Source organism: Narcine bancroftii, chromosome 13 (assembly GCF_036971445.1).
Source record: "Narcine bancroftii isolate sNarBan1 chromosome 13, sNarBan1.hap1, whole genome shotgun sequence".
Classification (NCBI taxonomy): domain Eukaryota; kingdom Metazoa; phylum Chordata; class Chondrichthyes; order Torpediniformes; family Narcinidae; genus Narcine; species Narcine bancroftii.
In genome coordinates this window covers 66728463-66751871 of record NC_091481.1, presented here as the reverse complement: position 1 = coordinate 66751871, position 23409 = coordinate 66728463, and the positions used below count along the sequence as shown (strand labels likewise).

Genomic DNA, 23409 nt, shown 5'->3' with positions numbered 1-23409 from the left:
ACAAGATTTGCCATTGAGTCCGAGCCATCTATTCTATATAAAGGACACTGTTTGACCTGCCGAGTTTCTCCAGCGTTGTGTTTTTACTTCCAAATCTGTGGTGACTCTTTTCATTGGGTGTGGGTGGGTCAGACCCCATGCACATGAGGAGTGCAGATGAACAAGTAAGATGTCTCACGCCCTATTTCTACGAAGAGTCGGTCCAAGGGTGCTCAGGAATCTGAGACACAGTGGAGCGAACAGTCAGCAGGACACGGCAATTACTGGACATGACGCAAGCCGCTCGGCTTCGGAATGATGCGTCTCACTCCTCCCCCGTTAGTCCGTTACCATGTTGAACATTATTGGAATGGTAGCACCCCAAGATGTTTATTCTGCTGCTGTTCCAACTAGCAACTTTTATCATCAGCCTGGTAATTTTTGTATCACAGCCAAGTTGCTTGTTGCATCTGCCACTGTGAACGACTGTGTCATGCACTGATTGGAGAGGACAGGCGTAATCAAATCAATGTGACAGATTGGTAATGCCTCCATCTGTGAACCGCCAGAGCCCCTTCTGTGTTATTGTGAACTGTCCCCATGAATTAACGAGCCTCATTAGCTGACAATCAGGTCAGTAAACGGTCTAGTTCCACTCCAGTGGCACAGATCTGTTCTCCAAATCAGGAAGATCGAGCTGGCTGGAGCAGACAGACATTTAATAAACTAAATAACTGCCTCGGGGAAGGGTTAATCATTTCCCAAGTAAAGCATTTGTGGAGGTTTGTCGGTAAGGTCTGGCACCATGGGCGACACAATGAGTTTTCTGTTGAATGTGTGGACCCTGTGGAAGTGAAATCCGGGTGTTACCACTTCCCAGGAAACCCGCCTTTGTTCCATTTATCTTCAAATCCAGCAAATGTCAACATCTCCTTCTGAGACAATCTCTTGGGACTGAGGATGACTTTTCTTGATTTCAGTTCAGCGGGTTTTGAACATCGATGAGGCCAGTGTGGGGATTGAAGAGTCCCGCAGAGAGTTCACTGGTGGAGTATGAGGTGGCTGGTGTGAGGCACTTTGATGAGTTGACAATCTCTCTCTCTCTCTCTCTCTCTCTCTCTCTCACCCACACACACACACACACACACACACACACACACACACATACATTCACATTCATGTACACTCACAGACACACACGTGTTCAGATACACCCACTTGTGTTTTCAGAACCACCCACACACACACATATACACAAACATATGTATATACATACACACATATACATTCACACTTATGTTCACTCACAGACACACACATACATATTCAGATACGCACGCACACACGCACCCCAATACTCCCTGAGAAACAAAGTTGTATAAACACACCCATGCAGACAGTCGTGCAATTTTACGCACATTTGAACACACACTTTTACAGATAGACGTTTAGATGGTCAATCACACTCATACCTGGGCGGACAAACAGTAGAAGACACGTGAGCATCTCATTCACCGTCTATTCAATGTGCACAGACTCTCAGCCCCATCATTCGTTAGCATTTATTAATGATCAGGAAGCGATGTTTAAGCCACCTTGAGAGAATAGCGTTGCCCGAGAGCCAGAGGAACTGAGGCAGTGTTTACCCACTCACCAATGATGTGTACTGAAGCATTTAGGAAATGGGGAATCAGGAAGAAAGTGAATGAAACGCTGACCTCAGTAAAAGGTGGGGCTGAATGGCCTCCTCTTGCTTCTAATTTACAAGACTGTGTAAGTGATACTGTATTTCACTTCCCATTTATCAAATATTTCAGCTCATTCTGCCCTGGGAATTGTTATATCATCCAGGAGTCTGCAGTGTTACAAAATGAATTGTTGTCCATTATGATTAGCATGGTAACAGGGGTCCTTGGGCTGAAATGCTGAAAGTAATTGCTTTCAGGAGGACGGCACACTGCTTTCTCGTGATGTTTTCACTTTCTGGATTTCCATGACATTTGCAGGCTCTGACATGGTCGTGAGTCATCTCCTGTATAATTCATAGCACGCTGTACAAGTATATTCAGGGCTTATTAAAGAGCCCAGAACCGTTTATTCTATCCATCAAGGCACCTTCGCACCAGGTACATGAATCCAGATCTCTTAGTATTGTTGTTACAAGGCTCAACATATTGATATTTTTTAAATAATCCCATGGACTGTTTCTTTTCTTCCAGGAATTCAGCAAGTTTGTACGGCTCTGCGAGTAAGGTGGGAAACACAAACATACCCTGGTCACTCCTTATCACCTTGAGGTTCTGCTGCGACTGTACAAGGTACTGGTGAGGCTGCATCTGGAGCACTGCGTGCAGTTCTGGCCTCCTTACTTGAGGAAGGATGGACTGGATTTGGAGGCGGTGCAGAGGAGGTTCACCGGGTTGATTCCAGAGAGGAGGAGAGATTGAGTCGTCTGGGGCTGTACTCGGTGAAATTTAGAAGAATGAGAGGGGGCCTTATCAAAGTGTATGAAGTTAAGAGAGGCATAGATAAGATAGAGGTAGTTAAGTTATTCCTGTTGGTGGGGGAGTCTAGAACTAGGAGACATGGCCTCAAGATCCAGGGGAGTAGATTTAGGATGGAGATGAGGAGGAACTGCTTTTCCCTGAGGGTGGTGAATCTGTGGAATTCGCTGCCCATTGAATCAGTGGAGGTAACCTCAGTAAATATACTTAAGGCCAGGTTGGATAGATTTTTACGTAGTAAGGGAATATGGGGAAAAGGCAGGTCAATGGAGATGAGCCCATCATTAGATCAGCTGTGATCACATTGAATGGCGAAGCAGGTTCGACGGGCCGGATGGCCGACTCCTGCTCCTATTTCTAATGTAATAAGGGAAGGAACTTATCCACATCTGGTTGATTTGCAGCTGGACAGAGACTGAAATCGGAATATTGCTTCGTAATGATTAATATTGAGTATAAACTCTTTGAGGGTGCTCATCACAGAGTGGTGTGACGCGTGACAACTCAAAAAAATGTTGCACTGGAGTAAATTAATATATTTATATGAGCTCCTAGATAATATAAAAATTCCCAATGCAGAAGGAAGTAAAATTCTGATAAAATAAGAAGCAAAAATGTGAATAATTAGATTGTATTTGGATTGAAGGTAACGCCTCAAACCGTGCATCTTGGCGCCTCACAGTTTGGCGGGCAGCAACCTCCTTTGAAGAAGACCGCAGAGCCCACCTCACTGACAAAAGGCAAAGGAGGAAAAACCCAACACCCAACCCCAACCAACCAATTTTCCCTTGCAACCGCTGCAATCGTGTCTGCCTGTCCCGCATCGGACTTGTCAGCCACAAACGAGCCTGCAGCTGACGTGGACTTTTTACCCCCTCCATAAATCTTCGACCGCGAAGCCAAGCCAAAGAAAAGATTTGGATTGAAGGTAGAATGGGGAGCAATTTTATATGCCTGATCTTTGAGGATTGCAAGGGTTTTCCAGATTGCAGCATTCTCTGCCCTGTCCCTTTCGGGAGCTCAGGTGAGTGTTATAATTGGAGGAAATGTACTCTCCAAGTTTCTACCACAGGAGTTTGAGAATAACTTGGTTTAAGCTTGTATTGGGCAGAGGATGGCAAAAGCTGAAATGGAAAAAGCCTGAAAAAAGGCAGAGCTGCCATTGGTGCAGACCCAGGGAGAGCGGGGAGCGGACACACGGCGCTCCCTCGCGGGGTCCTACCGCCCACTCAGTGTTCCTTCTCATTTTTAGTCGTCAGTGGGCGCAAAAATCTAGTGCACATTTTTTTTCCTGTGACACTGAATGCTCGTGCAAATGTAAACCTGAAATGATTAATTACTACGTTATATTCGGTAACCTTTTGTGCACACATAAATTTCCTTGGGGTGTTGGTTGCAAAGCGTGTGAGTGCGCGCATACACGCTCAGCTTAGAGGGAACAGTGTGCCCAGTCTGACTGCCGTCAGCTCCATACAGCTTTAAACAGCCTGATAAAGGAGCCAGTGGTATTTTATTTAAAATTCTGCCAACTGCTGGGCAGCGGCCTCGTAGGTTTGCAGACTCCGGGGGAGCAGCAGGCAGGTGCGGGGTTCCAGAAATGGAAAAACATCCCCCCACCCTTGAGAAGAGGAAGCAGAGGAAATGAGCCCAAGGACGCCACTTATGTGTGTCCTTCAGATGCAGAGCCCCTCCCTGGTCCGCCGCCGTGGTAATTCTGCCTCGCCCGCAAGAGAAAGAATCTCAGGGTTGTATGTGATGTTCTCTAACAATAACTCTGAAGTATGAATCTATATCTGGAATAAGCTGCCAGAGAAAATTGTCAAAGTGAGTGCAGTTCTAATATTCAAAAGGGATTTAGACAGAAAAATGGAACTATATGAAATACAGGTCTGGCCCAGAACTCCACCTTGGTCGGCATGGAGTCGTTGGACTGAAGACCCTGTTCCATCCAATATGACTCTCTGGCCGTTCTTCTAATGCTGACATCCTGCCAGAGGGTCTATGTCAAGAGTTACCCAAGTCTCTTACACAAGGAGACAAGAGGATGCGAATCACTCCTGTCTGTAGCAATTTGAAGTCCTGGTCTTCAAACACTGTCTTTCTGAGACGGAATAAAGTTGCAGGAAGGGCCTGCCAACAAACCTAGCTTCTAGAAGCCAGAAACACAAGGAAGTTCAGACCTCTGGGGCAGATAGATTTCCCATTGTGGTTTGTGAATACTGTTGCTCGTGCTCTGGTGGAGGCTTTGCTCTGAGACTGACAAAGTCAGAGGATAACAACAATGGGAAAATGTTGATCCTCCTAATTCCCAGTACTTACATCCAGCCATAAAATATGCATTTAGTTTTAAAACTGGACTGGTAAGGTTGATTTCATTTCTTAACAGTCCAAGCACTAGACTTCATGTATGCAGACATACAAAGCTTTCTCCAGCTGAACTTTCTACAGCAGCTCTTATCGAGAATGTCCTGGCCGGCTGCATCACAGTGTGGTACCGATGCAGCAGAGAAATGGATCGGATGTCAATCCACAGGACCATTAGAGGGGCAGAGAGGATCACTGGAGTCTGTCTCCTCCACCATCAACGTAATCTACTGAGATCGTTGTCTGAAGAGGACCCCTTCCACCCCGCCACACAGCATCTTTCAGAGATGCAGGAGGGTCAGAGCCAGCGCCACCAGGCTGAGGAACAGCTTCTTCCCACGGGCAGCGAGAATGCTGGACGACCCAAGGAACTGCTCACACTGACCACCCAAGACGGCCATATTCATGAAACAATATCTATTTATTTATAAATATGAATACATCCTGCATGTGTATTGTGTGTCTGTATGTGTGTTATGCCTGGTTGTGTGTCTGCACGTTTTTGCAGCGAGGACCGGAGAACGCTGTTTTGTCGGGTTGTACTTGTACAATCAGATGACAATAAATGCAACTTGACTTGAAGTTCTAAATCCCTGTTTCTATGTAACCTCAGGCAAGCGATACAACCATAACCATTCTCAGGGAAGGTGGAGAAAATTTACTTGAATGGAAAAAATAATTGCAAAAAATCAAGGGAAAAGTGCACATTTCTGAGACTCTCATATTTACAAAGCAATATTTATTTATTTATTTGTATATATGAATACTTGTCCTGTGTGTATACAATACTTGTATGTGTGTTCAGCTAGCGGGCAAAAACAAGAGAGGGGGTGGTGTCATTGCTACACCATGAGGTGATCATTCCAACAGCGGAGCAGGTGGAAGAGGAGACATTTCCCAATGGATGCAAAGGCGGATGAGGCTGCCCCGACCATGGGTAGGGAAGGCTTGCGAGCACGCCGCAAGAACTGCTGTAGACCCACAACACTCAGGGCTTGTCTACCTAGTGTATGAACCCTGGATTCGGTGGACTGTGTGGTAGACACCATCACTGGTTCAACGGGCAGAGAGACGATTCCCAACAATGCGTCGTGGAGCGCTAAGAGAACACTGTGGCCGTCCACTGCATCCTGACCTGTCTCCAGCCGTCTTGACTTTGTCTTGCCACTGGGTCCAGGTAGGCCGGGGCAAGAGAGTGAGGCTGATGACCTACGCAACTCTCCCTCACTTTAATCCAAGCCAAGCACAAGTCATGACTTGGACCCAATGCACAACACTTAAAGTCCTGTGGCAATGGGGGTGTGGCGAAGCACCAGGTGCAGATACACTGGAAGTACATGTGTAATGTCTGGTTGTGTGTCTGTGTGTTTTGCACCGAGGACCGGAGAACGCAGTTTCATCGGGTTGTGCTTGTGTAATCGGGTGACAATAAACTTTTTTTTAAAATTTTTTTTATTTTTCACACCATAAATCACATTAGCCATGATACACACTTTTTCCTTTTCACACATATACAGTGACATTTTCTCCCCCCCACTCCCTCTTCCCAAGCCACCCCCTCCACCCCCCCCTCCCATCCATTTAAGGTATACAATCTAGGATACATTAAACCAGTCAGACAATGTTGTCACTCAACAAAAATACACCAGAAATTCTACTGAGTCCATTCTTTTCTTTCCTTCTCCTTCCATCAACTTAGGTAATGATTGTCCCCGGTAGGTTTTCGCTATTGTATTTAATGTAAGGCTCCCATATTTGCTCAAATATTTCAATATTATTTCTTAAACTATATGTTATTTTTTCTAATGGAATACATTTATTAATTTCTATATACCATTGTTGTATTTTCAAATTATCTTCCAATTTCCAGGTTGACATAATACATTTTTTTGCTACGGCTAGAGCTATCTTAACAAATCTTTTTTGTGCATCCTCCAAATCAATTCCAAATTCTTTGTTTTTATGTTACTTAGGAGAAAGATCTCTGGATTCTTTGGTATATTGTTTTCTGTTATTTTATTTAATATCTGATTGAGATCTTCCCAAAATTTTTCTACTTTCTCACATGTCCAGATTGCATGAATTGTTGTTCCCATTTCTTTTTTACATCGAAAACATCTATCAGATAGTGATATTTAACTTTTGAGGTGTAATGTATAGTCTGTGTATCCAGTTATATTGTATCATACGTAGCCTCGTATTTATTGTATTTCTCATCGTTCCAGAACATAATTTCTCCCATGTTTCCTTTTTTATCTTTATATTTAAATCTTGTTCCCATTTTTGTTTAGTTTTACCATTTGTTTCCTCATTCTCCTTTTCTTGCAGTTTAATATACATATTTGTTATAAATCTTTTGATTATCATTGTATCTGTAATCACATATTCAAGGTTACTTGCCTCTGGCAAACTCAAACTGCTTCCTAATTTATCCTTCAAGTAGGATCTCAATTGGTAATATGCCAGCGCTGTATCTTGAGTTATATTGTACTTATCTTTCATTTGTTCAAAGGATAAGAATCTATTTCCTGAAAAACAATTTTCTATTCTTTTAATCCTTTTTTTTCCCATTCTCTAAAGGAAAGGTTATCTATTGTAAAAGGGAGTAACTTGTTTTGCGTCAATATTAGTTTTGGTAATTGATAATTTGTTTTATTTCTTTCTACATGAATCTTCTTCCAAATATTGAGGAGATGATGTAATACTGGAGAACTTCTATGTTGTACCAATTTTTCATCCCATTTATATAATATGTGTTCAGGTATCTTTTCCCCTATTTTATCTATTTCTAATCTTGTCCAGTCTGGTTTTTCCCTTGTTTGATAAAAATCTGATAGGTATCTTAATTGTGCGGCTCTATAATAATTTTTAAAGTTTGGCAGTTATAAGCCTCTGTGTTTATACCATTCTGTTAATTTATCTAGTGCTATCCTCGGTTTCCCCCCTCTCCATAAAAATTTCCTTATTATTTTCTTTAACTCCTTGAAGAATTTTTCTGTCAGTTGTATTGGCAATGCCTGAAATAAGTATAATATCCTTGGGAAAATGTTCATTTTAATACAGTTTATCCTTCCTATTAGTGTTAGTGGTAAATATTTCCAATGCTCTAAATCGTCCTGTAATTTTTTCATTAGTGGATAATAATTGAGTTTATATAGTTGGCCGAGATTTTTGTTTATTTGTACACCTAGGTATCTTATTGCCTGCATTTGCCATCTAAATGGAGATTCCTTCTTAAATTTTGAGAAATCCGCATTATTCATAGGCATTGCTTCACTTTTATTTACGTTTATCTTGTAACCCGACACTTCTCCATATTCCTTCAATTTCTTATATAATTCTTTTATTGATAGTTCTGGTTCTGTTAAGTACACTATCACATCATCCGCAAATAGACTGATTTTATATTCCTTGTCTTTTATTTTTATTCCTTTTATATTATTATCTATTCTTATCAATTCTGCTAGTGGTTCTATAGCTAACGCAAACAATAAAGGTGATAGTGGGCATCCCTGCCGCGTTGACCTACTTAAGTTAAATTGCTTTGATACATGTCCATTTACTGTCACTTTCGCTAACGGTCCCTTATATAATGCTTTAATCCAATTAATATACTTCTCCGGTAAACTGAATTTTTGCAATACTTTGAACAAATAATTCCATTCTACTCTGTCAAAGGCCTTCTCTGCGTCTAAAGCAACTGCTGCTGTAGGTGCTTTATTTCCTTCTACTGCATGAATTAAGTTAATAAATTTACAAATATTGTCTGTTGTGCGTCTTTTTTTGATAAATCCAGTTTGGTCTAAATTTACCATTTTCGGTACATGCTCTGCTAATCTGTTTGCTAATAGTTTAGCTATTATCTTATAATCTGTGTTTAGTAAAGATATTGGTCTATATGACGCTGGTGAGAGTGGATCTTTCCCTTGCTTTAGTATTACTGTAATTATTGCTGTTTTACATGAATCTGATAAGCTTTGTGTTTCATCAATCTGGTTGATTACATCCAGGAGGGGCGGAATTAATAAGTCTTTAAATGTTTTGTAGAATTCTATTGGGAATCCATCCTCTCCTGGTGTCTTATTATTTGGTAATTTTTTTATTATCTCTTGTATTTCTATTATTCCAAATGGTTCTGTTAATTTATTTTGTTCCTCTATTTGTAGTTTTGGTAGTTCAATTTTAGTCAGAAATTCATCTATTTTCCCTTCTTTCCCTTTGTTTTCAGTTCGGTATAATTGTTCATAGAATTCTCTAAAGTTTTCCTTAATTTCTTTTGGATTATATGTAATTTGTTTGTCTTTTTTCCTTGATGCCAATACCATTCTCTTAGCTTGTTCTGTCTTAAGCTGCCATGCTAGGATTTTGTGCGTTTTTTCACCCAGTTCATAATATTTCTGTTTTGTCTTCATTATATTCTTCTCCACCTTATATGTTTGTAGTGTTTCATATTTTATTTTTTTATCCGCCAATTCTCTTCTTTTAGTTGTATCTTCCTTCATTGCTAATTTTTTTTCTATATTTACTATTTCCCTTTCCAACTGCTCTGTTTCCTGATTATAGTCCTTCTTCATCTTGGTTACATAACTTATTATTTGCCCTCTAATGAATGCTTTCATTGCATCCCATAGTATAAACTTATCTTCCACGGATTCTGTATTTATTTCAAAATACATTTTTATTTGTTTTTCAATAAATTCTCTAAAATCCTGCCTTTTAAGTAACATGGGGTTTAATCTCCATCTATACATTCTTGGAGGGATGTCCTCTAGCTTTACTGTCAATATTAAGGGTGAATGGTCCGATAGTATTCTAGCTTTATATTCTGTTTTTCTTACTCTATCTTGCATACTAGCTGATAACAAAAATAGGTCTATTCTTGAGTGTGTTTTATGTCTAGCCGAGTAATATGAATATTCCTTTTCCTTTGGGTGTTGTTTCCTCCATATATCCAAAAGTTGCATTTCTTCCATTGATTTAATTATAAATTTGGTTACTTTGTTCTTTCTGTTAATTTTTTTCCCAGTTTTATCCATATTTGAATCCAAATTCAGGTTGAAATCCCCTCCTATTAATATGTACCCTTGCGTATTTGCTACCTTCAAAAAGATATCTTGCATAAACTTTTGATCTTCTTCGTTAGGTGAATATACATTGAGTAGATTCCAAAACTCCGAATATATCTGACATTTTATCATTACATATCTCCCTGCTGGATCTATTATTTCCTCTTCTATTTTAAATGGCACATTTTTACTAATTAATATAGCCACTCCTCTTGCTTTTGAATTATACGATGCTGCTGTTACATGTCCTACCCAATCTCTCTTTAATTTCTTGTGCTCCAATTCAGTTAAGTGTGTTTCTTGCACAAATGCTATATCAATTTTTTCTTTTTTCAGTAAATTTAGCAGTTTCTTCCTTTTAATTTGGTTATGTATTCCATTAATATTTAAAGTCATATAGTTCAACGTAGCCATTTTATACTTTGTTTATCTTCCCTTTCCATTTTTCCATCATTACCTTTCCTCCTTTTCCATTTCTGCTTTCTTGTTTTAAACCCTTTATAAGACAACATTCCTAAAACATCAAACATTTTCCTTATTCTCCTATTTAAAACTTCTTTAGCCCCAATCTCCCCTTCCCCTCCTGAGTTGTCCTTTATCCCTTGTCGGACAACCACATCTCCCCTCTCCATTTGGGTTTGCGAATTCACTCGCAAGCGTCAGCTGATTTTGCAGTGACCGCAACTCCTCCCCACCCAGCGCCCCCCCCAGAAAAGATTTCACTTTTCATATGTAACAAAGGTCACTCTTTTAGTTCCCTCCTTATTCCCTCTATTCCATTTCCTTCCCTTATTAATTCTTGTTTATACTATCTATATTTTCCTCTAAATACGGATACATTCACGTATGCACATTATACATATACACACTTATACCTCTTTACCCACATACATATAAATCGTGATCATTTTTACTCTCATTACACGTCTTCATCCCTCAGTCTATTTTGTAATTGTTCTGCAAATTTTCGTTCTTCTTCTGGATCCGAGAATAGTCTGTTTTGTTGTCCTGGAATAAATATTTTCAATACCGCTGGATGCTTTAGTATAAATTTATACCCTTTCTTCCATAAAATCGCCTTTGCTGTATTGAACTCCTTTCTCTTCTTTAGGAGTTCAAAACTTATATCTGGATAAATGAAGATTTTTTGCCCTTTGTACTCCAGTGGCTTGTTGCCCTCTCTTACTTTTTCCATTGTCTTCTCTAGTACCTTTTCTCTTGTAGTATATCTTAGGAATTTTACTAAAATAGATCTTGGTTTTTGTTGTGGTTGTGGTTTAAAGGCCAATGCTCTATGCGCCCTTTCTATTTCCATTTCTTGCTGTAGTTCTGGACATCCTAGGATCCTAGGGATCCAATCTTTTATAAACTCTCTCATATTCTTGCCTTCTTCATCTTCCTTAAGGCCCACTATCTTTATGTTATTTCTTCTGTTATAATTTTCCATTATATCTATTTTCTGAGCTAACAGTTCTTGTGTCTCTATAACTTTTTTATTAGATTCCTCTAATTTCTTTTTTAAGTCCTCTACCTCCATTTCTACTGCTGCTTCCCGCTCTTCCATCTTGTCCATTTTCTTTCCCATTTCTGTTAAGGTCATATCTATTTTATTCATTTTCTCTTCTGTGTTGTTTATTCTTCTTCTTAAATCATTAAATTCCTGTGTTTGCCATTCTTTAAATGACTCCATGTATTCTTTAATAAGTGAAAGTACCTTCTTTATCTTGCCTTTCCCTTCTTCTTCCATTTCACTGTACTCTTCCTCTTCCTCTTCTTCTTCCTCTGGGTTGGCCATCTGTTGTTTCTTTGTTGCCCTTTCCTTCTCTTCTTTCTTGTTTTCATTGTCTTCTGTGTTCTCTTCTTGCTGCAGGTGTTCTGCAGCTGTCATTGCTGGCTGTGGAGATCGACTCCCCAGCTGGTCCCCCCTCCCATCGGTGTGTTTTTTTTCATGCGCGGTTGCGCACTTTTACTCGGCTCAACGAGCCATTTTTGTAGTCCACTTTCTACCGACCTGAGGGAGCGGGTTTCTCTCTCCACCGCGGGCCTCTTCGAACAGGTAAGGCCTTCTCCTTCTTCCTCCGTTGTCTTCTCTTCCTCTCTTCTTACCGTTGATTTCGATTTTTCTTTTTTTGTCGCCATCTTCTTTCCACCTTTATACTCACTTTTCTTTAACTTTTATTTCTGTGCCTTTGTGTTTTCCTTTGTTTTTTCCGACTTTTCTGGAGAGGGCTGGAGTTCACCGTCCGGCCACTTACTCCATCACGTGACTCCCCCCCGGTGACAATAAACTTGACGACTATAAATTCTCAGCGGGCGGGCATCTCCTGTGGGACAAGGAGCAGAGCTTGGGTTTCTGGCTGGTGACATTCCATTAGAACCAACATTGAAGTTTGCTGTCTAAATACCGCAGTAAAAACAAGCTACATGATTTATGGGATGTATTCCATGTTTATTGGCAACCTTATAATTCCTTCTTGGTTGGGAATAAATTTATTTCTTGTAAATGATCAGTGGCAGTGAAAATATTCAAATTCTAATTTTTCTTTAAATTTAGACGTTCAACAGAGTAACAGGGCCCTTTCGGTCCACAAACCTGCGCTGCCCAATTAACCTACAACCCCCAGTAAGATTTAGAAAAATGGGAGGAAACCAGACCCTGGGGGAAAACCCACGCAGGCACAGGAAAAATGTACAAACTCCTTCCAGACAGCGCAGGATTCGAACACCGGTGGCTGGTGCTGTAACCCCGTGCCAACCCCCACAAACTGCCTTGCGGTCTGCCAGCTCTAAGGGGCATTCTGGACCCAGGCTGCAACTTTCTAAATAGAACTTCTTATCATCCCACTTACTGCTAGTTCTTTCATCTGAGAAACGTACACATTAACACTCTAGAATCACATCTCTAAGGAGGCTTCTTGTGAAATTCAAGCTGCATCTGCTGGGAGCTCGACCAATTATGACATTTTAAATCCTAATGGTGCACCTATGGTGAATCAAGTGATCAGTGGAGAAAGTCTGCAGACACCTTGGTTGAAGTAAATGAGCAATGGAGAAACTCAGCAGATCAAACAGTGTCCATTATATAGCAAAGATAAAGATGCATAGAACCATTGAACACTACAACACTGAAATAGGCCTCTTAGGCCCTTCTTGTCTGTGCTGACCATTTTAATTTCCTAGTCCCATTGACCTGCTCCCAGTTAATATCCTTCCATACCCCTCCCATCCATGGACCTGTCCATGTTAAAATTGAGCCCGCATCACCAATTCAGCTGGCAGCTTGTTCCACACTCCCACCATGTTCTGTGTGAAGAAATTCCCCTAATGTGCCCCTAGGCTTTACCCCTTTCACTCTTAACCCATGTCCTCTGGTTTGTACTTCGCCTACCCTTGGTGGGAAAAGCCTACCTACATTAACTCTGTCTACACCCCTCATAATTTTAAATACCTCTATCAAATCTCCCCTCATTCTCCTACACTCCAGGGGGATAAAGTCCTAACCTGTTTAACCTTTCCCTGTAACTCTCATATTTACAAAGTTCCTGAAGTGCGGGCAACATCCTGCGATATAATTATATTTGGCCCGCAAGATCATATCAAAAATGTATTAGAGGTGGCCCGCTGGCCGCCGCGCCAGTATAGCGCATGCACAGTAACCGCTGTGTCCCAGGGTGAGAGAGAGAGAGAAAAATCCTGGTCCTTGAAAAGTAGTGGTGGGTGGTTTTATAAACACGCTGTCGTGTCCCCCCGCCCACCCCCCCACCGCAGCGCGGCCTGGCCGGTGTCAGGGGAAGCCAAGGCGGCTTCCCAGCGCCCGGAACCCCAGTGGCACAGCGTTTCTTGGAGCTGCAGATGGAGTCGGGACGCCGGAGGGAAGATTGGGGCTCCACGCTGGGCGATGGGGGCGCCGGCCACCGGCCATCCTGCGCCTTCCCACCAGACCAGCGGCGGGTGCCCGGAGTACACGTGGAGAGCGAGGCTGGTCGGGCAGGTAGGGTGGAACCCCCCGCCAATCTCGGAGGTGGCGTGGGCTGGATCGGGATTAGCCGCGCTCACCTGCTCCTCCACCGCTGACCGGGATCCCAGCGCGGTCCTGAGTGCGGAGACTGCCCTGGAAAGGTCCTGGGACACCGGCACGGAAAGAAGAGCAGGGTCCGTAGAACATTACAGATCAGAAACAGGCCCTTCGGCCCTTTGACTCTACCTCGTGAAAACCCAACACTGGAGAAACTCAGCGGGTTAAACCGTATCCTTTATCCAGCAGAGAGGTACCTGACAATGTTTGGCCCTTGATCCCCCTCATCAATGTATGAGCGAAAGTCTGTGGTTCTCGTAAAAACACCAGAAGGGAGAAACTCAGCAGGTCAAAGGGGGTCCGGGAGAAACTCAGCAGGTCAAAGGGGGATCCGGGAGAAACTCAGCAGGTCAAAGGGGGGTCCGAGAGAAACTCAGCAGGTCAAGGGGGAGGGGTCCAGGAGAAACTCAGAAGGTCAAGGGGAGGGGGTCTGGGAGAAACTCAGCTGGTCAAGGGGGGTCCGGGAGAAACTCAGCAGGTCAAGGGGGGTCCGGCAGAAACTCAGCAAGTCAAGGGGGGTCCGGGAGAAACTCAGCAGGTCAAGGGGGGTCCGGCAGAAACTCGGGGGGGGCCTGACCTCGCCAGGACCATTGCCCACTCCCCCTCCCTGCTCCAGGCCGACCCGCGACTCACGGTGACAGGGCTGCTGATCCGCCGAGATGCCGCCCTGCAGTGAGAGCCGATGCCCCCGCACTGACGTTGTCCAACCTGATCGCCCGCAAACCCCGCCCTCCCGCACACAGGCCTGAGTAAGTATTATGAACTTTAATCTCAGGATAAAACGATCTTCCAATAGTTTCATGTCACAGTGATAAATATATTCCTGGTTAAAAATGGTCCTGCACCTGGATACAGGCTCATTAGGCATAAAACTTGAAAAGTGTGTAAATCAAAGGATATCTGTACCAATGGAAAAAGGGCATGGCAAATAACGCTGCTAGAGTTCATGCCCACAATCAGTCACCCATTTGATTGTTTCAGGAATCATGTTATTCTCCCACATTCTCAATAGCCCTCAGATTTTACGATTCGACAGCACACTAGCAACATTTGACAAATCCTCTATAGAGAAATATTATTTATTGAATATTTTATTTCTCATTTGTTAATGCTTCTGGAAAGAGTTTATCCAAAACTATTATTAAACATTTATTTTAATAAGAAAAAGTTTAACATTATATATGTTGAAAGAAGAGAAAACATGCAGATGTTGTTGAAAATTTTCAATAAATATTTAGTTCGGCCCTCGACTTAGTCCAAGTTTTTAATTTTGGCCCTCCGTGAATTTGAGTTTGACACCCCTGTCCTAGTCCATCCTCTCTGCACTCTTTCCATCTTGTTGATTTCTTTCCTGCAGTTCGGGGACCAAAACTGCACCTAATACTCCAAATTTGCCCTCACCGATGTCTTATACAATTTTAACATAAGATCCCAACTCCTGAACTCAATACTTTGATTTATGAATATGTCAAAAGCTCTCTTTACAAGCCTATCCAAGTGTGGTGCCACTTTCAGGGAATTATGCATCTGTATTCCCAGATCCCCCTGTTCTACCACACTCCTCAGTGCCCTACTATTGACCATGTACGTCCTTTCTTGGTTTGTCCTTCCAAAATCTAACACCTCATCCCATCTGCCATTCATCAAGGAATGGGCTCAAACCCAAAGCGTTGCTTGTGTACCTTTATCTTTGCTATAGAAAGAACACTGTTTGACCCGCTGAGTTTTTCCAGCCTTGTGTTCTTACGACTGACTTGTTTCCTGTTATCCTCCAACTCTGAAGGTCAATTGCAAGGAGGGAGGGTTGGAATATAGCGATGAAATCCTGCACGACTTTGGTGAGACCATATTTGGGATGCAGCCTCTAACTTTTGCTCAGTTAAAGCAAGTTCAAGGGGAAAGGTTGGGTTGAGTTTGTTCTTCTTATGCAGAATGGGACTCTATTCTGTGGAGTTGTCAAGGATGAGTGGTGACCTCTTTGCTTCTGAGGGGTTGATACCGAGAGGGTGATTTCCAGAATGAGGGAGGCCCTAGAATGAGGGCTCATCAACTCAGAATCATGCATCATCTTATTCGGGCGAAGATCAGGAGGATTGTTTATCTCTACTCTAGAGGTTAAGATGGCTAAATACAGTAAGAAAAACCCTGGTATCTGGCACCTGTGGGGATTGGTTGTTGCCGGAAAAGTGTATTTTCTGGTTGCTTGAGATTGTGTGTTCGCGAACTAATGGCGAGGTGCACCAATTTTAAACCCGTACTTTTTGCATATTTATTTTGTGTGATTTTTTTTTGTGCCAGTTGCTTGAACTCCAGATAACAGGGGTAGTTGGCCTATTGGCAAATCAGTTGTTATAGGTTATGGGCAGGAAAATGTTGAGGGCACCAATCAGCTTCTCTGTGATATCAATGATTGGCTGAACAAAGGGCTGAATGGCCTTCTCCCGCCCTTATTTCAGCAACATCCTTGTATCGTGATGCTCACAGGCCTACAGTGCGCTGTGTACCCTGTCCGGGATGTGGCATCTTCACCTGCAGACACTGTGATTGTAGTAAAAACACACAGTAAATCCTGGAGGAACTCACAGTGAACATGGGAGGGAAAGATATTTTACCAACGTTTTGGGCCTGAGCCCTGCTTCAAGGTGCGAATGAAAGGCAGGCAGGCGTCTGAATAAAGGCAGGGGACAGATGGGGCAGAGACTGAGGATTTGAAAGAAAAGAATGGAATTCTTACAGGGGACAGGGAGCGAAGAGGTGTAGTTGAAGCTGTGGTGGGTTTGCAAATAACTGTCGAGAGTTTCTCTCCCGAGATGGAGACATAGATTGAGATAGGAGAAAGCATTGCTAGAGATGGACCAAGTGAATTCGAGGTCAGGGTGGAATTTAACAGCAAAGACGAGAAAGCCGGAGAGCTCATCATGCACCGAAGTAGTTGTCGATGTAGCAGAGGAAGACTTGAGGGACCTTCAGCTGCTGCCAGGGAAACCCAACGCGGGCTTTCCAGGAAACTCTGGCTGCTCAGGAGAGAGGGGATTGTTGAGTTAGCACCCCCTCCCCACCGCGGCGATGGCAGACACTGTGACGACTGTCAAGGGGGCCGCATCGTTGCACGCAACCAGAGTGCCAGTTAAATGCTTGATGTCACGGTTATCAGGTGACCCATCAGTGCAGCAGTTACCATGGAACCTGCACAACAGCCAGCTGATTATGAACATTTCCATTTGAAGTATAAATATGAATGGAAAGGTTATTCAGAGGTGACCTTTTCATTTCTCTTTGACTTCTTCCTGCCTGCCCTTCTGCTCCCAGTCGAGGTGCACGGAGGGACTCCAGGGATCAGACGGTTGCCTGGGAAACGCTCTGAGCTGGGGAGGAGGGAGTGCCGAGTGATGGCAGGTGATGGAAAGAAAGATGCTCCATCCCTGAAGACAGGCCTCCAGCAGGTGACACAGAAAAGAAAAATCAAGTCTCTTTACTGTTGGCTGGAAATGGGTCCTGGTTAAATAGAAGTAAAACACAGTGCTGGAGAAACTCAGCAGGTCATACCGTGTCCTTTATATAGCAAAGCTAAAGACGTTTCGGGCTTAAGCCCTTCATCAAGGTGTGGTTAAATAGATTGGCTCTAAAAAATAGTGATTTTCAAAACAATACCAAATACAGCCATGATATCTTTCTTCTTTCTACAGGAAAGACGTGTACACAATCATAGATTGGTTGGGGAATTAGCCAAGTATGTTTGGGAACAAGTTCAAACCTTGACAATCCTGGACGTGTGGTTGTATTGAACTGCAAACTTTATTTACAATAGGGAGCAAATGCGCAACAGGAGATACACACAAAGCCAATGTTGTTATCGTGCAAGTTATCTTAATGACATCTACAGAAAGTCAAATCGAACAATACTGCCACCTTCCCCCAACAAACAGTCATGGCACTCAACTTAAAAAAGAGGCTATTTATGAGTTAGATCAGACGACCCACGATGGTTCCCATTGAGGTTCCCTGACCCATCTGCATGCCCCACCATGAGTTCTCCAGCACTTTTCGTGAGGAACCCCCTCCATTCTGGAGTGGCAAGAAGACGCAGAAGAAAGAGGGTGGCTGGACCACTCGGTCAGGTTTTATGCCTGGCCCCTGGGGCTGACCCAGGAGCTGGATCATGTGATTCCAGGTGACCAATTGTCAGGTGGCTTCAGGTAAAGTAGTATCGGCTGTGGGTGGGTCTGACATTCAATGACCACTGGGTTGGTGGGGGGGGGAGGGTAGGCTGTGACCTTCAGCCTCTCCTCCTGTCCGGCTAGTTAGGTAAGGCACAGAAGACAAGGAAGCAGGAACAGCGTTCCCTCAGCTGTGCGCATGCCCGCACACACAAACGTTCTGTATGCACGTGCTCACATCACGCGCACAGCTTAGAGGGGGCACGGATAAAGGGCTTCATCCCCTCGTCATTCAATGATCAGGACTAATTGACCCCAGGATAAAACTCCTCTCGACAGCCAGTTCCTTATTGCTATCGGTTCCCTCATCTCATAAAAATGCATCTGCCTCAACCTTAAATACTTCTGATGATCTAACCAGATACACAGATGTTAGTTTAGGTTCATCTGAATTATAAGTGCCAAGAAGTGATCCCTTATAATATCCTAAAACAGTTTACACCAGAGAAGTCAGGTTATGTCAAGTTTATTGTCATCTGATTGCACAAGTACAACCTGACAAAACCGCATTCTCCGGTCCTCAGTGCAAAACCAGACATAACACACATACAAGTAAACATACATATCCAGGACAAGTATTCAGATATACAAATAAATATTGTTTCATGAATATGAGAGTCTCGGATTGTCAGTATGAGCAGTTCCTTTGGACGTTCAGCGTTCTCACTGCCCATTAGAAGAAGCTGTTCCTCAGCCTGGTGGTGCTGGCTCTGATCCTCCTGTATCTCTTGCCCAACAGGAGCACCTGAAAGATGGAAGGTGTCCTCAATGTGTTTGTACGCCCTCTTCAGACGATGATCCAGGTAGATCATGTCAATGGGGAGGTGATAAGGAGACCCCAGTGATCCTCTCTGCCACTCTTAAGGTCCTGTGGATTGTCCTCCGATCCATTTCTCTGCAGCAACTGTACCGCATTGCGATGCAGCCGGTCAGGATGCTCTCGATAGAGCTCCTGTAGAAGATTGACATGATGGTGGCCAGTAGCCTTGCCCACTTCAGTCTTCTCAGGAAGTGCAGTCACTGTTGCTCCTTCCTGACAAGCGAGATGTTGTGTGTTCACAATAGGTCACTAGTTAAGTGAACTCCAAAGGAACTTGGTGCTTTCCATTATTCCCGAGAGCAAGATTGAAGGCATTTGCTGAACTTGCAGCTGGAGTATTGAGTATATGCGCACACTAGAGAAAGCCAATCGATGGCTGCATGAGCAGGGTTTGAGCAGACCAGGGCTATATTTCCCTGAGATTAAAAATGACATGTACAGTGTTCTTGTGAGTCTTGACAAGGTAGAGGTGGATGACTGGGATGACTGACATCAGAGGTCACCGTCTCAAAGTAAGGAGTTGACCATTCAGGAGTGGGATGAGAAGAATTGCCTTTGGAATTCAAGATCACCAAGAAGACTCAGGTGGCGAGACTATCACGACAAAGGGCGTTAGAATTTGGTGCTATGCAAATCAAGGTAGATGTGGGAATGGGTGCAAAGTGACAAGTTGTGGTCTTCCCAAATAGAGGAGATGAGAGTTTATAGTCATATGCGTAAGTACAATGGAGAGATGTAATGAAATTTTTCATTGCTGCAGGTTAAAAAACATCTACAGTACTATAAATTAAATCACCACAGTTTGCCAAGACCGAAGAGAATCATAAAGTTTGGATTTATTGTCAGTGTGCACACATGAAACCACATACAACCCTGAGATTCTTTTTCCTTTGGGCCGGGCGGAATTTCTAAACCGTACTCATGAAGAAAGAAATGTAAAGTAAACTGACTGCAAATTCAGAAATATAAATATTCATTAATAAATAATGTGCCAAGTTCGAGTCCTTAATCAAGTCTCTGAATGAGTCTGTTGTTCAGGAACCCTAATGGTCAGGGGTAGCTACATTCCTGAATCTGGAGGTTATGGCATCTGTCCCTCCTTCCTGATGGCAGCAGCGAGAGCAGAGCATGTTCTGGGCAGTGTGGATCCATGAAGATTTTTTTTTTTGCACTACCCATTAGTGGTAATTCTACCCGGCCCGCAGGAAAGAAGAATCTCAGGGTTGTATGTGATGTCATGTATGTACTCTGACAGTAAATTTGAAATCCAAAATTATTGCCATTGCTCTCCGACGGCAGAGTTCCCTGTAGATGTCCTCAATGGTAGGGAGAGTTTTGCCTGTGAGCTACTGGGATCAATGGTATCTCCTTCCCCGGCCAGTCTTCAGTCTTTATTCTGACACCTTCCTGTTCTTTGCTTATTCCCTGAAGTAGGGCTCGGGCCTGAAATGTCAGTAATATATGCTGCAAGACTGGCTGAGCTCCTCCAGCATTTACTGTGTGTGTTTTTACTACAATCACAACGTCTGCAGACTGTCGCATTTCACACGTTTGAAGAGAGACCTCAGATGTGTGGGGCTACATCTTGTGAGCTCAGAGGCTAAGGGGCAGAAATCCATCCTCTGCTCTCTGGCCCGAATGTTTGACAGTCCATTGAACGGTCAATGATTCCGGCCAGAGAATGGAGGACGGATTCTGCCCCTTAGCCTCCGGGCAACGTATAAATTTTACAATAGGCTCCTGAGGAGGGGGTTTGTGGAAGAAGATCAGAATTAGGAGTAGAATTAAGACTCGAAGCAAGCGTCTTACTCAGAACCCTGATTATTACCGTGTATACTCTTGTAATAGTCAACCCCTCTTTTTTTTAACTTAAAAATGGAGTATTTTTCTATGACCTATGTAAAAGTTGACCCCACCACCACCCCCCTATTTTTGGCCCCAGCTGCCAGCCCACCAGAGCTCCTGACACCACAACAGTAGACCCTCCCCCAGCCGCTTGCTCACCAGAGCTCCCGACATCTTAGCCACCCACAAGTTCAAGCTGCCAACCACGGATCCTCACCCCGGCCGCCTGAGCTCCCAACCCCACCCAACCACCTTGTCCCACCCATCCAAAATCCCGACACCTTGAACGTCGCAGGTACTTATGAGGTCAAAGCTTTGACCCGTGTAAAAGTTGACCCCCCCCACCCACAAATCTTTGGCCCCATAAAGTGGTCCAAAAAATTTGACCATCACGAATTTAGACAGAACTCCATTCTTTTCTCCGAAATTCTATTCCTGCTCATTTATTGGCTAGTTTTGGATGTATTCTGCATTTTCTTTTCAGACATCTATTGGGTTCACAAATAATTATTTATTCCAACATCCGTTGGGGCGGCATCCTCTCGCTGGCTGAAGCCTGAAAATGAATGCAGCACGCCGGGAGGCCGCAGTGGTCTCCACGGTGACCATCCCACAACCACAGCCGGAGCCTAACGTCACTGAGACGCCAAGCAAGCACGATGTGTTCTCGCACATGAAGAACAAATTCATGAATGAACTCAGCAAAATACCAAGTAAGTTTTTCTTTTGGTAGAAACATATAGATGGGCACAACATCGAGGGCCAAAGGGCCTGCACTGTGCTGTCGTGGTCTATGTTCTAAGGTGCTCGTGCAAACTCTTCCCAATTCAGGAGCAGGCCATTCTCCATGTGAGCCATACAGACCCTCCCTGGTGTCATTTAAGGGGGTCCACGGGCTGAAATCCTGAAATATTTATGTAGTCAGTAGGAGAGAAGTACAAAAGGAACCAAGTAAACTGGACTGCTTCACTTGGGGGGGGGGGGGGGGGCGGGGGCGGGCATAAACTTCGGGCAGAGTCCTAAGTGATCCATAGCCAATAAAAGAGGTTGTGAATGCAGACTTTCATGTTTCACTTAAGGGGGTGGAATGGTTGCTTCAGAGAGAGAACTCCGTCTCAAAACAGACAGATGTTAAAGTGAGCTCAGAGCAGGAGTGGGTGAGGGGGGGTGTCATGACACTCAACACCTGCCCCGTGCCAGGCCCATCCTCACAACTGCCCCCTGACCTGCCACACCCCATGGCATTGGTATTTTGACAGGATACAACATTCTCTGCAAAAATTCAGTGTGAGGGATGGAGATAAGTTGGGAGATTTGGGGGCCTTTGGAGAATGGACTAGCCTGATTAAATGAGGTAGAAGAAGAAATTAATAGTTTAGATTAAAGAATGTGGTAACTGTGGGCTAATCTGACAATGGGCAAAACCACATGAAGATTGTTATATCGTGAATGTTACCAAGACACTCAGTACAAACGCAAGCAATTTCATGGTGTGGGCTGCAGTAGAGATGATTACGGTGCTGAATGTGACAGTCTGAAAAGCTGATTCCAGTGAGGGAGGTGGATGTCTTTGTGTAGCAGTGAAGAATGTGGGTTACATTGAGGATTGTTCATTTCATTTTTTAAAAAAATTTAAGACACGCAGCACGGTAACAGGCCATTTCGGCCCACGAGTCTGTGCCGCTCAATTACACCCCATTAACCTAAATCCCGGTAGGTTTTGAAGGGTGGGAGGAAACCAGAGCCCCCCCAGGGAAAGCCCCGCAGACACAGGGAGAAGGTACAACCTCCTTACAGACAGCGTGGGATTCGAACCGCTGGCGCTGTAAAGGCGTTGCGCTAACCGCTTTGCCAACTGTATTATTTCAGTGTTCACTGATCATTGCAGCTGATATTACTTGGGAATTTATCTTTTTAACTGTTTTCTTGTTTAATTGCTCTCTTATCTCCTTTATTGGTATTCAACCTAAGTGCCCCCAGCCTGTTCACAGAATCTGTGGGGTTAAATTTACAAGCGAACTGATAGCATAGAAATAAACAGGGAAGCAGACGCTGTGATGCAGTTTAATACACAAAGTCCTGGAAAAACTCAGATTTATCGTCAGAGTACTCAGAATTACCACTGATTGGTAGTGCAAAAACTAAACTGTACTTGCACATGTAAACAAATAAAGAAATGGAAACAAACTGACTGTGCAATACAGAGAGAAAAATATCAATGAAAAGCAAAAACAAGAGTCCTTAAATGAGTCCCTGATTGAGTTTACGGTTGAGGAGTCTGATAGTGGAGGGGGAGCAGCTGTTCCTGAACCTGGCGGTGCGAGCCTTGTAGCACCTACACCTCTTTCCTGAGGGCAAACGCTCATTCCTTAATGAAGGGCTCAGGCCTTTGCTTCCTGTGAATGCTGCGTGACCTGCTGAGTTTCTCCAGCACAGGTAGCACAGGGGCTTGTTTGAAAAAGCATAATTCAGATTCCTCAGCCCGTTTGGTTATAATTCCTGCAGCATCCAGGGGTGCATTTGAAACTTTAGATTGTTT

At 43.5% G+C, this 23409-nt stretch overlaps 1 protein-coding gene across 9 annotated transcripts in view; it reads left to right on the top strand.

Moving 5' to 3' along the window:
* The window catches only part of LOC138748889 (synaptotagmin-1-like), a 164526-nt gene that overhangs the window by 99675 nt on the left and 41442 nt on the right, over positions 1–23409 (top strand). For 7 of the 9 annotated variants that reach the window (XM_069909764.1, XM_069909761.1, XM_069909760.1 and 4 more), the window contains 2 exons: positions 2199–2297; positions 21355–21583. In XM_069909764.1, coding sequence (XP_069765865.1) covers positions 21433–21583 — 151 coding nt within the window. In that variant the 5' untranslated portion in view covers positions 2199–2297; positions 21355–21432. The remainder of the gene's footprint in view (positions 1–2198; positions 2298–21354; positions 21584–23409) is intronic. The other 2 variants (XM_069909762.1, XM_069909768.1) reach the window with 1 other exon arrangement.